General features: G+C 38.4%; 1 protein-coding gene across 1 annotated transcript in view; it reads left to right on the top strand.

The window, feature by feature from the left end:
* The first annotated feature begins 4545 nt into the window (after window positions 1-4545).
* Window positions 4546-18976, top strand: part of LOC106647070 (inositol polyphosphate 5-phosphatase K) — a 146071-nt gene continuing 131640 nt past the window's right edge. The window contains exons 1-8 of the mRNA XM_089597616.1: window positions 4546-4779; window positions 4922-4999; window positions 5088-5375; window positions 5804-5920; window positions 5999-6073; window positions 6150-6297; window positions 6364-6539; window positions 6617-6841. Of these exons, the coding sequence (XP_089453742.1) occupies window positions 5347-5375; window positions 5804-5920; window positions 5999-6073; window positions 6150-6297; window positions 6364-6539; window positions 6617-6841 (770 nt within the window). The 5' untranslated portion in view covers window positions 4546-4779; window positions 4922-4999; window positions 5088-5346. The remainder of the gene's footprint in view (window positions 4780-4921; window positions 5000-5087; window positions 5376-5803; window positions 5921-5998; window positions 6074-6149; window positions 6298-6363; window positions 6540-6616; window positions 6842-18976) is intronic.

The raw sequence follows: 18976 nt of genomic DNA, 5'->3' as shown, positions 1-18976 counted from the left end.
AGTACCAACGTTTATAGAGCTTCGTTCTTTCTACGGGTCTGGTGACCCCCTTGTTACCTGAGAAATTGTGCTTTACACTCATGTCATGTTTAAAGAACTTCGTTCTTACCGTGGGTCCCATGACCCATTCATCCCCCCTGGTTTGTTGTTTTTTTTTTTTTTTTCTTAATTTCTTGTTTTATTTATTTTTTTTTCATTTCTTGTTTTATTTTTTTTCATATTTCATTTTATTACATTTTTTTCATTTTTTTTGTATTTCCTTTATTTAATTTCTTTCTTATTTTCATATTTAATCTTTTTTTTTTCATTCCCTTTCTTTCATATATCATTCTTTTTTTTCATATTTAATTTCATTATTTTTTTTTCATTCTTTTGTATTTCCTCTATTTCTTTTTTTTATATTTTTCTATTTATATTCATTCTTTTGTATTTCCTTTATTTCATTTTTTTTTCATATTTCATTTAATTATTTTTTAATATATTGTTTTATTTGTTCAAATTTCATTTAATTTCATTATTTTTTTTTTTCATATTTCATTTTTTTATATTTCGTTTCTTTTTTTTTCATATTTAATTTCATTTTTTTTTTTCATTTATAACAGTACTTATTAGCATTACTGTAATGCCAAAAAAACCTCAGGTTTAATGAAAATCGGTCGGTATTTTATGCATCAAATGCATAAAATACAAATATTTAATGCGTATTAACGCGCCTTATTATATTTAATCTACATAACCATATTTATGCTAATTAAATTTTTTTTTTTTTTTTTTTTTTTTTTTTTTTTTTTTTTTTTTTTTTTTTTTTTTTTTTTTTTTATAGATGTATTATTAAGAAAACAAATACACAATTTATGAAACAAATTCATAATTGAATGTATTATCAGTGAATACATTTAAAAATGGAATGTTACAGTTACGAACCACACGATGAGTACAAGAAACCGAATTTTTATAGTCGGCAGCGCTCGTAGCAGAGTGGGTAAGGTACAGGACTCACATGCAGAAGGTCGAGGGTTCAAATCTCTTTATTGGAAAATGTTTTTTTTTTTTTTTTTTTTTTTTTTTTTTTTTTTTTTTTTTTAGAATTGTTAAAGGAAAAAGAAATTGAAAGTGAAAGAAAAATTACTGTGGGAAAATAAAATTAAAATTTGTTAAAAAATTAATTGCTTGGGAGTGTGAGGGGAAATGGTGGGTAAAGGTGTGCAGAAGAGTAACACGGCACGGTTGACAGATATACATATATAGTGAGGAGAGGGGAAGTGTGTAGAGAACAGTTGGTGAGGGGGACGGGGTAAGGGGGGAAACTGGAGAGGAAGAGATTTCTGATTCAAAAAAAAAGTCTGTTGGTTTTAAAATTCCAGCCCCCCGAGTAACGCGACATAAAGAACTTCGTTCTAATAAACTTGAGATTACAGCTGAACTGACATCCTTTAAAAATAGTTAAAGCTAAATATTTTTTAAAAATATTAGTGGATTTTCCAAATAAGTATGAAAGTATGAAATCCAATAAAAAAGAAATGTCTTGAAATCCAAAGATATTGTATATAATTTTGAGCATTTTACTTCTACATTCTTATTAAATGAGATTGATGTAGATAACATTGAAACAAGAGTCAATTGAATAGCATATAGTTATAAGTATTTTTGTTTATAGTACATAAGTATAGAGAGAAAGACTTGTGTCGTCCCTTGCATTGGCTGTGCGCTCAGCTATATAGCTATATATAGGTGCATATTCGGTATACCTCTTCTACGTATTTCCAAAACGTGCGCCTGTATGCTCATTTCTACGCGAATCCTCTCCTCTACTCGTCAGTTGTCTGATCGGGGCATTTGATATCTCGCTTAAGTAAGCAGTTTTTTTGATAATCCCTGTAAAAGAACCAAAAATGACGATAACGCGCATGCGTAGGTTAAGAACTATCTCAATTGTTGCCGATAATCGACAAAAATACTTACCTTGGCGAGATATCAAATGTCCCGATCAGATCCCTGGTGCACGCTGTTTGATACGAGTCCTATGGTCGCAATTATGTTGACTGACAGAGAACACAGTGTAGGTCTGCTCAGTCTGTTCACTTAATTTGAGTTTAGCGGAACAGTGGAACCCTCTTTTCAATATGAACGTTCACAATGAAATAAGCAAAAAATGTCTATGTAAACAGCTCATAGATTCCGTTTACCTTAAGGCTCCTTCTGGGACCGTACCATGTAACTTTTTTTCTGTACTTTGGCCTATATTATAACACTGGCCCCTGAAGCGAAAAAAAGTTATATGGCACGGCCACAGGGCCATTTCCCGCTACCGGACACTAATTTATATGGCTTCAGTAGGGAGCGTTACCAGGTGCGTATCCGGGCGGGTTCAGGTGACCTAAAGGTACGGTTGCCATATACTAACCATGCTCGGGCCTGAAGGTCCATCTCTAACTTAAAGGTTATAGCTTCTGATCCGATAATTCCAAATTATTGTTGTATACAAATAAGTACTTTTTAATTAATAAATAAACGTGTACTATCAATAAAAGAGTCGAATCTCGTTTGTACCGTAAAAAAGTTCAAATGCGATGTATAAGAAAACGGAAAGCTGGAGAATTCGACAAAAACAAAAAAATTCCGAAAACCATTTATGTGAAAGATGCAATACACATTCAGAATTTGGTTATTTGATATAAAAAAGTTATTGACGTGGATAATCATTCTGATGAAATACACTGCTTTAATCATACTAATTATGATTTATTCATTGATAAATCAATGTGCCGGAAAGTGTATTTTTATTCGGGAGCTTCCATCTTTCCGCTGTTATGTTCCGCCGGCTTATTCCGCCCCACGTAACCGCGGCCTAAGGAGAGTATTCCAACATTCCAAAAGGCAGTAATATAAAGGCGGTATTCTTAAGTGCAGATTTGTTATCGGCTGAGTTGATTTTAGGTGACTTGTGTCATAAGTCTGATATTATTAATGTGAAGGATCCTTAATAAACAAAAAACTATAATTTAATTTAAATAATCTATGTACTGTACAATACCTAATACATATACAATATATACAATATACATATATGCATACTAGTTTTAAAAAGCTCCCTTCACAGTGTGTATCCTCTTGTAAGTTAGAGCAGTTTCACGTTTCAGGCACACGCAATTTTAGCTTTTGGAACGCTCCAACAGTGCACCCGTGCGGTGCGCCCTGCCTTTTGGAATACCCTCATTGTAATAACTGATCCATGTTGTGTTCATGAGGCTCTTTTACAGTCAAGCTTGAATCTGATGGCGCCAGGGTACGTCGCGGTTGTCATGGCCGTCTCACTCACACAACATTACTTTTCAGTATTGTATGTATACAGGAAATTAAAGTGTAGTGGTAAAGCGCAATATTTGAAATTTTGAAATGAATAAGGAAGACAAGAAAGAATATTATGGGAGCTTAGAAGTTTCCGAATTGAAAAAGCTTTTAAAAGGGAAAGGAGCAAGAGTCAGTGGAAGAAAAGTAGAACTTGTGGACAGGTAAATGTACATTTTAGGTTATATTTACAAAGCTATTTATGTATTTGTTTACTAATGATTGGTCTCCCAATTGCTTCGAGCCACTTTTTTTTATCACACTATCACAAGGAAATTTAAATTTCACTTTCTTATCGCAGGATATTACACTGCACTTCATTTTTCCTACTATCTTTAAAAGTAAATGCAAACAAAAATTGTCTGCAAACAACAGCAATCATTTACAAAGGTTATGTCTTCTGCTTTGCTCATCACACAGATAGGCTTACGGACACAATACACAACTGTAAATTTGACGGTGTGTAAGTGCGACGGCCATGATAGCCGCGACGTGCCCTGGCGCCATCTGATTCAAGCTCGACTGTAAAAAAGCCTCATAGAAGCTATTCACATAGACATTTTTTGCTTATTTCATTGTGAACGTTCATATTAAAAAGGGGGTTCCACTGTTCTGGTAAACTCAAATTGAGTGAAAAGACTGAACAGACCTATACTGTGTTCTCTGTCAGTCAACATAGTTGCGACCATAGGCTTTGGGTGTAATCCGCAATCGCCGCCAGCAGTTACATATGTACGACGTGACAACGTTGCGTGGTTGGGAGCGCTACTGTCGATTTACTGGTGATGTGATCCGCAATCTCACCAGCAGTAAAGCAGACGACGTCGGTCTACTAGCTCTTTTTCGTGACATTTTCTGATTGTAAACAAAGCAAAGCAGACGACAGAATGTCGGAAAATGTCACGAAAAAGAGCAAGTAGACGGACGTCGTCTGCTTTACTGCTGGTGAGATTGCGGATCACATCACCAGTAAATCGACAGTAGCGCCCCCAACCACGCAACGTTGTCACGTCGTACATATGTAACTGCTGGCGGCGATTGCGGATTACACCCTTTGTTGCCTGATGGAAAAAGAGGTATAGGTCTGTTCAGTCTGTTCACTCACTTTGAGTTTAGCGGAACAGTAGAACCCCCTTTTTAATATGAACGTTCACAATGAAATAAGCAAAAAATGTCTGAGTGAATAGCTCCATATTGTAATAAATACATAAAGTGGAACCCCCTTTTCGATATGAACGTTCACAATGAAATAAGCAAAAAATGTCTATGTGAATAGCTCCATATTGTAATAAATACATAAAGTAGGCTTTTTAGCCACCGAACCGATCAGCCAACCACCCAACCAAGTGGCTTGGAACAAGCGACCTTCCATATTGGATTTTCTACCAATGAGCGTAGAGATCGCGTTGTTCAACGTTTAAAATTTGTGAGGTACACTGTTTCATGTATAAATATGATTCTATATAATTATCTGATTATTTGCAAAATATACAATGAATACAGTTTATTAAATGTTTCATTAAACAAATTTTACAATTTTTTTTTTTTTTTTCATGAGAATTTTTAAAATCAGAAGTTTTTTCGTTCATCTCTGGCAAACTAATTCACGTTATCGTATCTACAAGATTTTTAATTTAATACTGCTGTCGGGGTAAGTTGCATTTATTTTTGGCAATAAAGTTTAAGTAGTTAAACAACGCGCTCTCAACGCTCATTGGTGGAAAATCCAATATGGAAAGGTTGCTTGTTCCGAGCCTCCTGAGTCATAGAGATATAGCTGATCGGTTCGGTGGCTGAAGAGCCCGCCTCATGTATTTATTACACTACGGCTGTTTTCTCCTGATGGTTTCTGCTTTCTGACATCTGACACGTCAAGTCTTACTCCGTGAATATTATTTTTCTATCAAATTTTCGAGAGATGCGTTGATTACCTGCATTCGATGATTCGGTCCACTGTCAGTAGTTGTCGTTTGTGTGACATTTAAGACATTATCAAGTATGGCAACTTTCGAGAATCAACATCTTAAGTGAGTTGTTTTTTAACTGTTTACTGACTACATAGTCCTTTCTTTTCATGTTACCTACAAAACAAACATCCTTTCCTATGTCCTCCTGGTTAATAGCTTGTTAATATTTAAAATGTTCTCTTGCTGTCTGTTTTTTATCCACTTTTATTGAGTTCATTGTTCAGGCTACTAATTAAGTTTTCAATAATTGTATTATTAATGGAGCCTTATTTCACTGGTTACCATTATCTGCTTACTTTCTTTGTTAATAAGTTCTGAGAAGTTTCTTATTTTAATAATTCTATATTCTGAAAAGTTGTGCCATGGCTGATTAGTTGATCAAAGTCTTCTTTCGATGATTGTTTACAGAATCTGTTCAATATTAATTACCAAATTTATGCCTAAGCATGTATACTTGGTAGTTGAATTAAATTTTTATTTATTTTTAGATTATACTTTGTAACGTGGAATGTAGCAACAAAGTATCCAGAACAAAATCTATTACAATTGCTGGGTCTTAGTCATTTTACTACTGCTAAACAGTTAGCAGACATCTACATTGTTGGGTAAATTCATTCATGCAGTAAAAATAAGTACAGTGAATAAATAACAAAAACTATTAAATCTGATTCATTATTACTTAGATTGCAGGAAGTCAAGTTTCAACCTCAAAACATTTTTTGGGATATTTTTGAAGATCCTTGGACAAAAGTTTTCAGGTAAATTCTAAGTACCAACACTTGAAAAATTAAATTAAATTATTGATTTGTAAGTAAACCAATGGTAATATTGCAGAGAAGCTTTAAAAGAATTCAATTACGTAAAATTAAAGACTCAGCGGCTGCAGGGTCTGGTTTTAAATATTTTTTGCTTGAGGAAACACATTACAAGTTTGCGGTCTATTGAAACTCAATACACTAAGACTGGCTTTGGAGGGATGTGGGTATGTAAGCAGCAATTCGTAAATTAAATGTATTTGATGACTTGTTACAATTCAGAATATTTTTAGGGTAATAAAGGTGCTGTTAGTATAAGATTTAATATTCATGGTGTTAATGTGTGTTGTGTAAATGCTCATCTTACACCTCATGATCACTTATTAGCTGATCGAATCACAGATTACAAAACAATTGTCAAACAACACTCGTATACTGTATCTTATACATCCAATATATTTTTCCATGAGTAAGCACTCTTTTGTAATTGTTTTCATTAAACACAGCCAAATTAGATTTTTTTTTGTTTATGTAATTTTACTTCAGTTATGTTTTTTGGATTGGTGATCTCAATTTTCGCTTATCTGAAAGCTTATCAGCTATGGATATTGATTCTTTTGTTAAAAAGAATGAATTTGATGCACTCTTAGCAAAAGATCAGTTAAAAATTAGCATGATTAATAATGAAGCTTTTGCTGAACTGACTGAAGAAAAAATTACGTTTCCACCAACTTATAAATATGATTTTGGTTCGCAAGAGTTTGATTTCAAGTAAGTAGTCATGAACTTTTTCTACAAAATAGTTGTGTACAGTCTTGTAATTATAAATTTACTTTTATTGGATATTTCCAGTAGCTTATTATCTTGCAGCACCGTATCATGGTGTAATGAACCCAAAAGGTGGGCTCTTCAGCCACCGAACTGATCAGCCAATCAGGAGGCTTGGAACAAGCGACCTTCCATATTGGATTTTCCACCAATGAGCGTTAAGAGCGCGTTGTTTAACTACTAATACTTCATTGCTAAAAATAAATACAACTTACCTCGAAAAGCAGTATTAAATTAAAAATCTCGTACGTACGATAACTAAAATTAGATTGCTAGAGATGAACCAAAAAACTGACTTCTGATGTTAAAAATTCTCACAAAAAAAATTTGTTTAAAGTTGTAAAATTTTTTTAGCAAAATATTTAATAAACTGTTTTCATTGTATATTTTGCAAATAATTAGATGATGATATAGAATCGTATTGATATATAAAACAGTGTATCTAACAAATTTTTAACATATTATTTATCGAGGAAATTTATCACTCTATACTCTTGTTTACGTGTAGCAGTGGTTGAACATCGCACTCTCTACACTCTTTAGTGGAAAATCCAATACGGAAGGTCGCTTGTTCCAAGCCGCCTGATTGGCTGATCGGTTCGGTGGCTGGAGCCGTACCATATAACTTTTTTTAGCTTCGTGGGCCTATGTTATCACATAGGCCGATGTACAGAAAAATAGTTATATGGTACGGCCCCTGAAGAGCCCACCTTATGTATTTATTACACCATGGGTTAAGGTTGTGTGCTTAGAGAATATATACATGGAGGAAGCATTGTATGCTCCGGCCGCGAGACGAGATGAGAGAGACAAAAGACAAATAGCAGTACAACCTTTCTCTCTCTTACACGCCTCTGATTGGTTGGCCCCCTTCCGTATATATAGGTATAGTCGTATCCACGAGTGGCGGTCATGGGGGAACAGAGCAGATATATGTAACCTAAGCTCTGATGAAAAAGAACTTATACATTACCAGAGAATATAGAATATATCCTCTTCAAGTATAGAAGGCCAAAGCGGAATTCCAAGCAATACACACTAAAACAATAATCTTCCATTACAACATAATTAAAACAACAAAATTTAAATAAAAATTTCCAATTTTAATTAAAGCCCTCATACCTGGTTAAACAGTTCATGTATGGCTAATGACTCAGTAGGAATGTTTGTCTTCGATAGCTGAGCGGTCAAGAATGCTCGATTAGCTTTTGCGCTCTGGGCTTCGAATCTGACCTATAGTTTTTTTTTTTTTTTTTTTCAGGTAAACATTTTCATAATACTTGTTTTATTACGTTTCGTTTGTTTATAATTTTTATGTATTTTTATAAATAAATTTATTTTATAAGATTTCACACTTAAATAATAAGATTTAAAAAACTACTCTTGGCTAATGCCAGTAAAATACTAATGCAAAAGTGTGTAAATACTTTTTGTATGTTATTATTATTACAAGTGTAAATATTATTTGTTTAATTATTTACTGCATTGATCGATACGGATTTATTGGGGTTCTAATATTTAATATGCCCTTTATCCTGCATGTATCCTATCCTAATGAAAAATACTGCCACCTTCCCGTCGGTTTCCATTGAGTAATGCCAATAAAAAATAAATTATACGACGTATTGTAATAGTATAATATTGAATTTATGCTCGCATTAGTATTTTGTTGGCATTAGCCAAGAGTAGTTTTTTAAATCTTATTATTTAAGTGTGAAATCTTACAAAATAAATTTATTTATAAAAATATATAAAAATTATAAACAAACGAAATGTAATAAAACAAGTATTATGAAAATGTATACCTGAAAAAAAAAAAAGCATAGGTCAGATTCGAAGCCTAGAGCGCAAAAGCTAATTGAGCATTCTTGACCGCTCAGCTATCGAAGACAAACATTCCAACTGAGTCATTAGCCATACATGAACTGTTTAACCAGGTATGAGGGCTTTAATTAAAATTGGAAATTTTTATTTAAATTTTGTTGTTTTAATTATGTTGTAATGGAAGATTATTGTTTTAGTGTGTATTGCTCGGAATTCCGCTTTGGCCTTCTATACTTAAAGAGGATATATTCTATATTCTCTGGTAATGTATAAGTTCTTTTTCATCAGAGCTTAGGTTACATATATCTGCTCTGTTCCCCCACGACCGCCACTCGTGGATACGACTATACCTATATATACGGAAGGGGGCCAACCAATCAGAGGCGTGTAAGAGAGAGAAAGGTTGTACTGCTATTTGTCTTTTGTCTCTCTCATCTCGTCTCGCGGTCGGAGCATACAATGCTTCCTCCATGTATATATTCTCTAAGGTTGTGTGCGCTTTCCTAAAGTGGCTCTGTTCGGAAATGATGGGTTGGTTAAGTATTAAGTTGGTACCTACCCCCACCCTGGCTTAACTAACTGACCGTGCGTTCGCGCATGTAAACAATAGTTAATCAGCTAGTCACGTTTTGGCGCACTTTGAGCACTTTCAAGTCCTCTCTTTAACCTTAAAAGCGCTTAAAGTGCGCCAAAATGTGATCAGCTGATTAACTATTGTTTACATGTGCGAACGCACGGTCAGTTAGTTAGGCCAGGGTGGGGGTAGGTACCAACTTAATACTTAACCAACGTATCATTTTCGAACAGAGCTAGTGTTTGAGAGCCCGCGGAGAAGATAATATAAATCCCATAGAGATATTAGAATAGAGTGCGCAAGATATACTGCTGCCAGTAAGTTAGCCCGTCAGACGGTGCGAGAGAGACAGATGCGAGAATCTCTCCGTCTCTCTCTAGCCGATCGCTGTGATTGGCTCTACTCCCTCTCCAAGCGCTGAATGGCTGGAAAACAGAGAGAGACGGAGGGAAATTCTCGCATCTGTCTCTCTCGCACCGTCTGACGCAGTTTTCAGGCATTAGCGCACTCTATTCTAATATCTCTATGATAAATCCTGCATAAGGCCGCGGTCACATGGAGAGCGTAACGTGTACCGCGTAACCATGCATTTGAGCCCATAAGTGAGAGAGAGGTTCGCGTACTTTACCTCTCTTTCACTCTTATGGGCTTAAATGGTTACGCGGTAGGTGTTACGCTCTCCATGTGACTGCAGCCTAAGAAAAAAAAAAAAAATTCAAAGAAAAACATAATTTTAAATACTTTCAAAGAATTTTGATATCAATTAAGAACATTTTTTTATAAATATTAAAAATTATTGAAAAATTTTTTTTTTATTTATTATTCTTTAAAATTTTTTATTAATTTTGTTATATTTTTCCAAAGTTATGGGCAATGTATAAAATTTTTTAGAGATCCTTAATATTGACTGGATAAAAAAATTTTGAGATTTTTTTTTGCTTCCTGCACTATTAAGTATGACATAACCCCTTTCTTTGTATGGTATGTATAATACTGATAAAAGAAGTCTCTTTTTTTAATAGGGATTTGAAAGAAAGGAATGTAATTCGTATTTAATTACTAGATTAGTAAAAAAGTAATCGTTTTTCTGACGGTGCATTGTTCTTGAGATTTTGAAATACATTCACGAATGTGTGCTTATCAATATTTAAAATGTATCTTTAAATAATAACAGTACGGATTTTGATTTATAGAGTTTTATTTAAAAATATATTAGTACATGACTGAATCCTTTATAAGAGGACTGACATACATTTTATCATTTAATGCAGTCAAGATACATTGATTTTTTTATATCTTCAGGGTAACACACACAAATTTTTTCTCGGTTAATCCATTATTCTTGAATGTGATTCAAATAAGAAATATTGAAGGCATTTTTTTGTTCAATTACTACAGGATGATACAAATTGATAATTTTTGTATCTTTAGTTCTTGTACGCATTTTCATTATCACTCCTTTGGCTGCAGAATTTGTTTCAATAAATGAATCGTTAATTTTCAAATTCTTTAAATACCGTAGCGTTGTGTATCTTCTGTTCTTGTAAATCATCTAATCGTAACAAATACAAGTTCCGTTATAATTAAGTTCTTCTTTAACATTAAAACAGTGCAATATTCCCAAGCCAATTGCTGTTGCATTGTCTAGCTTCATAAAAGATGTAACTTGGTTTTCAAAGTTTTTAGTGAATTCTAAAAATCTTGATTCTTTTGCAAATTGACTAGCAAATGTTGAAATGGATCTATAGAAAAAAATAACGATTGGAGATTGGGACAGCTACCTCTGTTGGGCTTTTCTTCATATCTAGTAATAGCCTGTTTTCATTCTCAAAACAAAAAGCGTCATGAGTAAGTATATAATGCTCCAAGGTTTTTAACACTTCGCGCTGTACGTAACAGTAAATGAGTGTTATATGTCATTTGATTTTTACGTAATCGTTTTTCCATTTCAATGACAAATTCGATTAGTAACTTATTAGATTCTTTCACATCATCGTAGCTGATATAATCTCTAAGTAAAATTTAAATACCACAAACTAATTTTGATACGTGATCGAAATATTTCTTTGTCAAAATGCCATATAGACATATTAAACAATAGTACAAGAGCCAAGACCGCCACTTAGCAGCTTTCCAGGAAGCTCGTTGCTTCAATGATTTTAAAGTTATTGTCACATGTTTAGGAGGTCTTATTGACAGAAGACGATTTTTAACTATGGAAGAATTATTTGGATCTCCAACATAGAAGGGTTGTTGAGGAGCGGTAAGTATTAATTCCGTGTACTGATTTATAACGCCAAAAAACACACTATAAATACTATCTAGTAACATTCCATCGACTAAGTCAAAAATTTTTTAATTAATTGAAGCTGATACCCCCTTCATCCCATTTACAGCTTCATACTGCTAGGTTTCTATTAATTGACTATGAGACTGTGGCATGTCTCTAATAATTTTTTTATGAGTTCGAAGGGGATGAAATAAGTCATTCATAGGATATTTTCTTACACCTTGGATAATAAAATATACTTCTTAGATCACAAAATATTATTCATTGTTTAATTTATTTTCTTTAGTAGTGAACTGTGGTGGGACTGTTATGTACGTTAGATAACATTATTTTGGCTTTCTCGACAATTTAAATAAAACTAAATAAATTCGAATACAGAGAAGTAATAAAAAAAAAAAAAACCATTACTTTACAAAAATTTTTCTAAATTCATACCTTATTTTTTTTAATATTTTCAGTTTTTTTTTTCGTGTGGGTTTGAAAGTTTGTACTTTACAAAGTGTTTCTTCGATTTTCTTCGAAATTGTTTTTTTTTTTTTTAATTTTAACATTATTTTTCCATAAGTATTTAAAACATCTTTTGCCTGGGAGGGTATGCAGAACAATAGTATCCGCATCACATTTGGAGGTTAATATTCAAGTCTGCATTGTGACGTAGTGGAGTTCATGCCCACCCCCTGCCATTAAATAAATACTACTACTACTACATTCAAAGGTTAAGAAATGTCCTAGATTTCACACGTTATCTCTGCCCTCAGGTTACTAGGTGCGTAATGTACTATAAAATGGTACCTAAGCCCAGAAAAAATTAATAGCTGATAATGTAACTCAAAATTACAGCTTAACATTAAGTTGGGTGATGTGTCTTTTAAGCTATACTCAACGACATTTTTAGCGATATATCTAATGCTACATTTTCAACTAAAAATATTGCTTTAAATCTATGTGCGTGCAACCAGTAAAAAAATTTTTTTTGCTTACCAGTAAATGTACACAAAATTAATATTATAATGCTGATCACAACACGTAAAGTAGGGTAATGCAGTTATATACAAACTATAAAAGTTAATTAAAAAACAAAATTAATTAATTTTTAGGGCGTTGGAATTAATTTTTTAGGGCAAATAGCTTTTAAATGGGAGCCGATTGAAAATACGTTCCAAACTACCCTTAAATGGGGTTGGAAGGCTATAGCGAGCTTAGTCGGTAAACAGTGAGAATTATATCCATGTGCGCACGCAAGAGCGTTAGCTACTGCTGGTAACTTGAAGGCTGGATGTAAGAAGGTTAATATTGTCTGCTCCTTATGTTGTCAGTTGTTTGTCCACGCGCTTACTGTTTTTCTCACTCTCATAATGGACAAAAACATCCTTAAATTTTTATACTTAAAAGTAGTGTTACCTTAAATTAAAGTAAAAGACCATATCAGTAGGGATTTTTGCGCTCTACACGATACTTAGTATTTTTGCAAAAATAGTCGACCTCTCGGTCAAAAATATTGTTGTTAGGTATGTCTTGCTTGGGTTCCCGGGTATAATAGGATGAATAAAACAAATTCTTAACTCAGAGTGATCTCATTTTAAGGGTCACATACATGCGTTTACAGTACCCAAAATTAATTTTATTTAGAGCCCATGTTGTATTCCGCAAATGCTGCCAGAAGATAAGTTACGGAGATCGTGGTATGCCGCATGATCGAGCGGCGCTAGTGTCAACATGTACTAACTGTAACTGTTGGTTGGTTCAGCATGTAAACAAACTCCGAAATATCGATGTAGCATTGACGTATAAACATACATCAAGGTTTGTTGACATGCAGAACACACCAACAGTTAGTACACGTTCACAGAAGCGCTGACTGACGGCGTTAACTTCCCGGTACTTTCCGGGTACTTGGCGGGTACTTCCCGGGTACTTGGCGGGTACTTGGTGGTAACTTGGCGGGTACTTCCTGGGTACTTGACGAGGACTTCCCGGGCACTTGGTGGGTACTTCCCGGGTACTTTCCGGGCACTTGACGAGGACTTCACGGGCACTTGACGGGAACTTCCCGGGCACTTGGTGGGTATTTCCCGGGTACTTTCCGTGTACTTCCAGGGCACTTGGCGAGGAATTCCGGGGCACTTGGCGGGAACTTCCCGGGCATTCGTCAGGTACTTCCCAGGCACTTGGCGCGTACTTGGTGGGCACTCGGCGGGTACTTCCCGGGTACTCGGCGGGTACTTGGCAAGGACTTTCCGGGCGATTGGTGGGTACTTCCCGGGCACTTGGCGGGTACTTGGTAGGCACTCGGTATGTACTCTCTGGGTGCTTGGCGGGTACTTGGCAAGAATTTTCCGGGTACTTGGTGGAGACATTCTGGTAACTTGGTGGGTACTTCCCCAGTACGTTCCGGGTACTTCCCGTGCACTTGGCGAGGACTTCCCGGGCACTTGGCGAGCACTTCCCGGGTACTTGGTGGGAACCTCCCAGGCACTTGGTGGGTACTTCCCGGGCACTTTGCAGGTACTTGGTAGGCACTCGGTGGGTACTTTCCGGGAGCTTGGCAGGTACTTCCTAAGCACTTGGCAAGGGCTTTCCGGGCACTCGGTGGAGACTTTCCGGTTACTTGGTAGGTACTTCCCGAGTACTTTCCGGGTACTTCCCGTGCACTTGGAGGGGACTTCCCAGGTACTTGGCGGGTATCTTCCGGGCAATTGGTGGGTACTTTCTGGGCAATCGGTGGGTACTTCCCGGTAACTTAGTGGGTACTTCCCGGGTACTTTTTGTGTACTTCCCGGGAACTTAACGAGGACTTCCCGGGCACTTGGCGGGTACTTCCTGGGTACTTCCCCGGCACTCGGTAGGAACCTCCCGGGCACTCTGCGGGTACTTCCCGGGCGGTTGGCGGGCTTTTCCCGGGTACTTTCCGGACACTTAGTAAGTACTTCCCGGATACTTGGTGAGGACTTCCCGGGCACTTGGCGGGGACTTCCCGGGTACTCGGCAAGGACATTCCGGGTACTTTCCGGGCACTTGGCGGGTACTTCCTGGATACTTGGCGAGGAATTTCCGGGCACTTGGTGTGTACTTCCCGGGCATCTGGTGGGGACTTCCCGGTAACTTGGCGGGTACTTCCCGGGCACTTATTAGGAACCTCCTGGGCACTTGGTAGGAACCTCCCAAGCACTTGGAGGGTACTTTCCGGGCGGTTGGCGTGCTTTTCCCGGGTACTTTCCGGACATTTAGTGGGTACTTCCCGGATACTTGGTGAGGACTTCCCGGGCACTTGGCAGGGACTTCCCGGGTATTCGCAAGGACTTTTCGGGCACTCGGTGAAGACTTTCCGGTTACTTGGTGGGTACTTCCCGAGTACTTTCCGGTTACTTTCCGTGCACTTGGCGGGTACCTCCCGGGAAATTGGTGGGTACTTCCCGGGCACTTGACGGGTACTTGGTAGGCACTCGGCGGGTACTTTCCGGTCGCTTGGCGGGCACTTCATGGGCACTTGGTGGGTACTTCCCGGGCACTTTGCAGGTACTTGGTAGGCACTCGGTGGGTACTTTCCGGGTGCTTGGTGGGTACTTCCCTAGTACTCGGCAAGGACTTCCCGGGCACTTGGTAAAGACTTCCCGGTAACTTGGTGGGTACTTCCTGAGTACTTTCCGGGTACTTCCTGTGCACTTGGCAGGGACTTCCTGAGTACTTGGCCGGAACCTCCCGGGCACTTGGTGGGTACTTTCTGGACAATTGGTGGGTACTTTCCGGTAACTTTATGGGTACTTCCCGGGTACTTTCTGTGTACTTCCCATAACTTAACGAGGACTTCCCGGGCACTTGGCGGGTATTTCCCAGGCATCTGGCGGGGACTTCCTGGTAACTTGGCGGGTACTTCTCGGGTACTTGCTGGGCACTTGGTAGGAACCTCCCGGGCACTTGGAGGGTACTTCCCTTGCGGTTGGCGGGCTTTTCCCGGGTACTTTCCGGACATTAAGTGGGTACTTCCCGGATACTTGGTGAGGACTTCCCGGGCACTTGGCAGGGACTTCCCGGTTACTTGTCAAGGACTTTTCGGGCACACGGCGAAGACTTTCCTGTTACTTGGTGGGTACTTCCCGAGTACTTTCCGGGTACTTTCCGGGCACTTGATAGGAACCTCCCGGGCACTTGGCGGGTCCTTCCAGGGCGGTTGGCGGGCACTTCCCGGGTACTTTCTGGACACTTAGTGTGTACTTTCCGGATACTTGGTGAGGACTTTCTGGGCAATTGGTGGGTACTTCCTGGTAACTTAATGGGTACTTCCCGGGTTCTTTTTGTGGACTTTCCGGAAACTTAACGAGGACTTCTCGGGCACTTGGCGGGTACTTCCCGGGTACTTGGCGAGGAATTCCCGGGCACTTGGTGGGTACTTCCCGGGCATCTGGTGGGGACTTCCTGGTAACTTGGCGGGTACTTCTCGGGTACTTGCTGGGCACTTGGTAGGAATCTCCCGGGCACTTGGCGGGTCCTTCCAGGGCGGTTGGCGGGCACTTCCCGGGTACTTTCTGGACACTTCGTGTGTACTTTTCGGATACTTGGTGAGGACTTTCTGGGCAATTGGTGGGTACTTCCTGGTAACTTAGTGGGTACTTCCCGGGTTCTTTTTGTGGACTTCCCGGAAACTTAACGAGGACTTCCCGGGCACTTGGCGGGTACTTCCCGGGTACTTGGCGAGGAATTCCCGGGCACTTGGTGGGTACTTCCCGGGCATCTGGTGGGGACTTTCTTGGTACTTCCCGGGTACTTCCTGTGCACTTGGTGGGGACTTCCCGGGTACTTGGCGGGAACCTCCCGGGCTCTTGGTGGGTACTTTCCGGGCAATTGGTGGGTACTTTCTGGTAACTTGGTGGGTACTTTCCGGGTACTTTCTGGGTACTTCCCGGGCACTTCACTAGGACTTTCTGGGCACTCGGCGGAAACCTTCCGGTAACTTGGTGGATACTTCCCGGTTACTTTCCGGGTACTTGACGAGGACTTCTTGGGCACTTGGCAGGAACCTTTCGGTAACTTGGTGGGTACTTCCCGGGTACTTCCCGGGAACTTGGCGAGGACTTCCCGGGCACTTGAAGAGGACTTCCCGGGCGCTTGGTGGGCACTTTCCGGGCACTTGGCGGGTACTTCCCGGGTACTTGGCGAGGAATTTCCGGGCACTTGGTGGGTACTTCCCGGGCATCTGGTGGGGACTTCCCGGTAACTTGGCGGGTACTTCTCGGGTACTTGCTGGGCACTTGGTAGGAACCTCCCGGGCACTTGGCGGGTACTTCCCGGGCGGTTGGCGGGCACTTCCCGGGTACTTTCCGGACACTTAGTGGGTACTTCCCGGATACTTGGTGAGGACTTCCCGGGCACTCGGCGTGGACTTCCCGGGTACTTCCCGGTCACTTGGTGAGTACTTTCCTGGCAATCGGTGGGTACTTCCCGGTAACTTGGTGGGTACTTCCCGGGTACTTTGCGAGGACTTCCCGGGCACTTGGCGGGAACCTCCCGGGCTCTTGGCGGGTACTTCCCGAGCATTTGGCGGGAACCCTTGTCATTTTCGTTCATGCCCTAGCTTGTAATCAGATTTTTTTTTTTTAGTTATGAACTGAACTGACTGGCAAGAAGGTTTCAGCTGTGCTTGTATACGGAGTAGTCAACAATAAGTGTTTGAACAACCTTCCAGTGGATTAGTACTAAAAGTTACAGTAACACTCAAAGTTTTTGTATTTGCCTTAGTGTGTACTCCAATTATCTCTGTTTTTAGTTGTGTAGTGGATTAACTGGTCAGTTGGTCTCAGTTGAGTAATAATTTTTGGTCTCAGTTAGTCTTAAGATTAATTGTTGGAGTTTACTGAGCTGTCACTAGTGAGTGTGCTCAAAGGTGGGAAATTATTATTTTGGCTCTTCATACTCAAGGACTGGCAACTTTAGTCAAGTGTTTATACCGGTTGTATCAGTGTACTTTTTGACTCTTTGCATATAATTATGTTTTACGTTCTGTACAGATTACTTTTAGAAATGTCCTGTAAATTTAGAGAAAGTAGATTTGTCGACTAAGAGCACGAGTACCAAGAACATCCTGTGGATGACTTGTAATTTATGTATGGATTGCCTGGTCAGTTGGTCTCAGTTAAGAAATCTTACTTATTTTTCACCAGTGAGTATGCGAGAAAGTGGAAAGTCATAAAATGGACTGCTCCTCTTAGTGGAACCATCATCTGGTACTTAAAAATTATGCGCTTACTCTAATCCATACGTTGATTGGTTTTCAGATTTGCAATAAGCCAACTGGTCAGTTAGTCTTAATTTTTGGAGTTTTCAGAGCTGTCACCAGTGATTATGCTCGAAGGTGAGAAATTATTATTTTGACTCTTCATACTCAAGGACTGGCAACTTCAGTAAAGTGTTTATACCGCTTTTCCAGCATCCTTTTATGACTCCTTTTTCTTTCTGTAGAGTTTATTTTCAGAGATGTGCTAAAAATTTGGAGAAAAACTAATTGGTTATTCAGATTATTACTACTAAGAGCATTCTTTAATCGTCCCCTTCATTATTGCTACATCCTATTTATTTCGGCAGTGTTTGCATCACCCCCCGGTTCGACGACTCATTGATTTTCTGAAGTCGATGAAGCTACACTCTGCGTACCAACCTTCTTTTTCCCTAGGCACCTCCCCACCACCGCACCCTCCATCAAGAGTCGATTACACTACCGGCACTGAGAGCCCGCCCCCTGACGCTAAGCGCTCTGTGATTGGCCGAAATTGGTAATGTTAATTTGTCAATACCTCGGAGAATATGCATCTAATCAAAATTTTGTAAAGAGCTTTTTTATTAGTCTTGACGAGTCTTATCGCGTAGTATAGTTTTCCTCATTTATTTTTAATACACGGTGTATATATGCCAGCCGTATGACATAAATCTATAAAAGTCTCTAGCGAAATAGTACCTTTACTAATTTTACAATACAAATTTAAGTTTTAAAACAAGAGTGTTTTTTATTTACTGTTGGTTGAAGGAATATACATCAACCCTTTTTTTGCATCAACGAGTTGGGTATGGCATCAGAAGCTATCACGAATTAGAAAAATTTTATCATCGGTTGAAATGGTTATCATTTCTTTGTTGATTGTTGTTATTGAATTCTATTACTTATAATTTTACTGTCGCTTTAAATGTTAATTATTTCTTTGTTAACTAGTGTTATCAATTTTATTATCAGTTAAAATGTTTATTATTTCTTAGGTTATTGTTGTTATTGAATAGCTTAACATTTTTAAGAGTTAGAATGTGTTAAAATTTTATTGCTATTAATTTTATAATAAAAATATATTAAAAAATAGCCACCGTATTCAGTAACGTTTGCTGTACAAAATTACTGTTTCGAATTTTG

The sequence above is a fragment of the Copidosoma floridanum genome, unplaced genomic scaffold (assembly GCF_036245765.1).
Source record: "Copidosoma floridanum isolate Cflo_tuat_1 unplaced genomic scaffold, Cflo_Japanese_pri ptg000034l, whole genome shotgun sequence".
NCBI lineage: Eukaryota > Metazoa > Arthropoda > Insecta > Hymenoptera > Encyrtidae > Copidosoma > Copidosoma floridanum.
The sequence above is the reverse complement of the archived record's forward strand: the minus strand, read 5'-3'. Positions and strand labels throughout refer to the sequence as shown.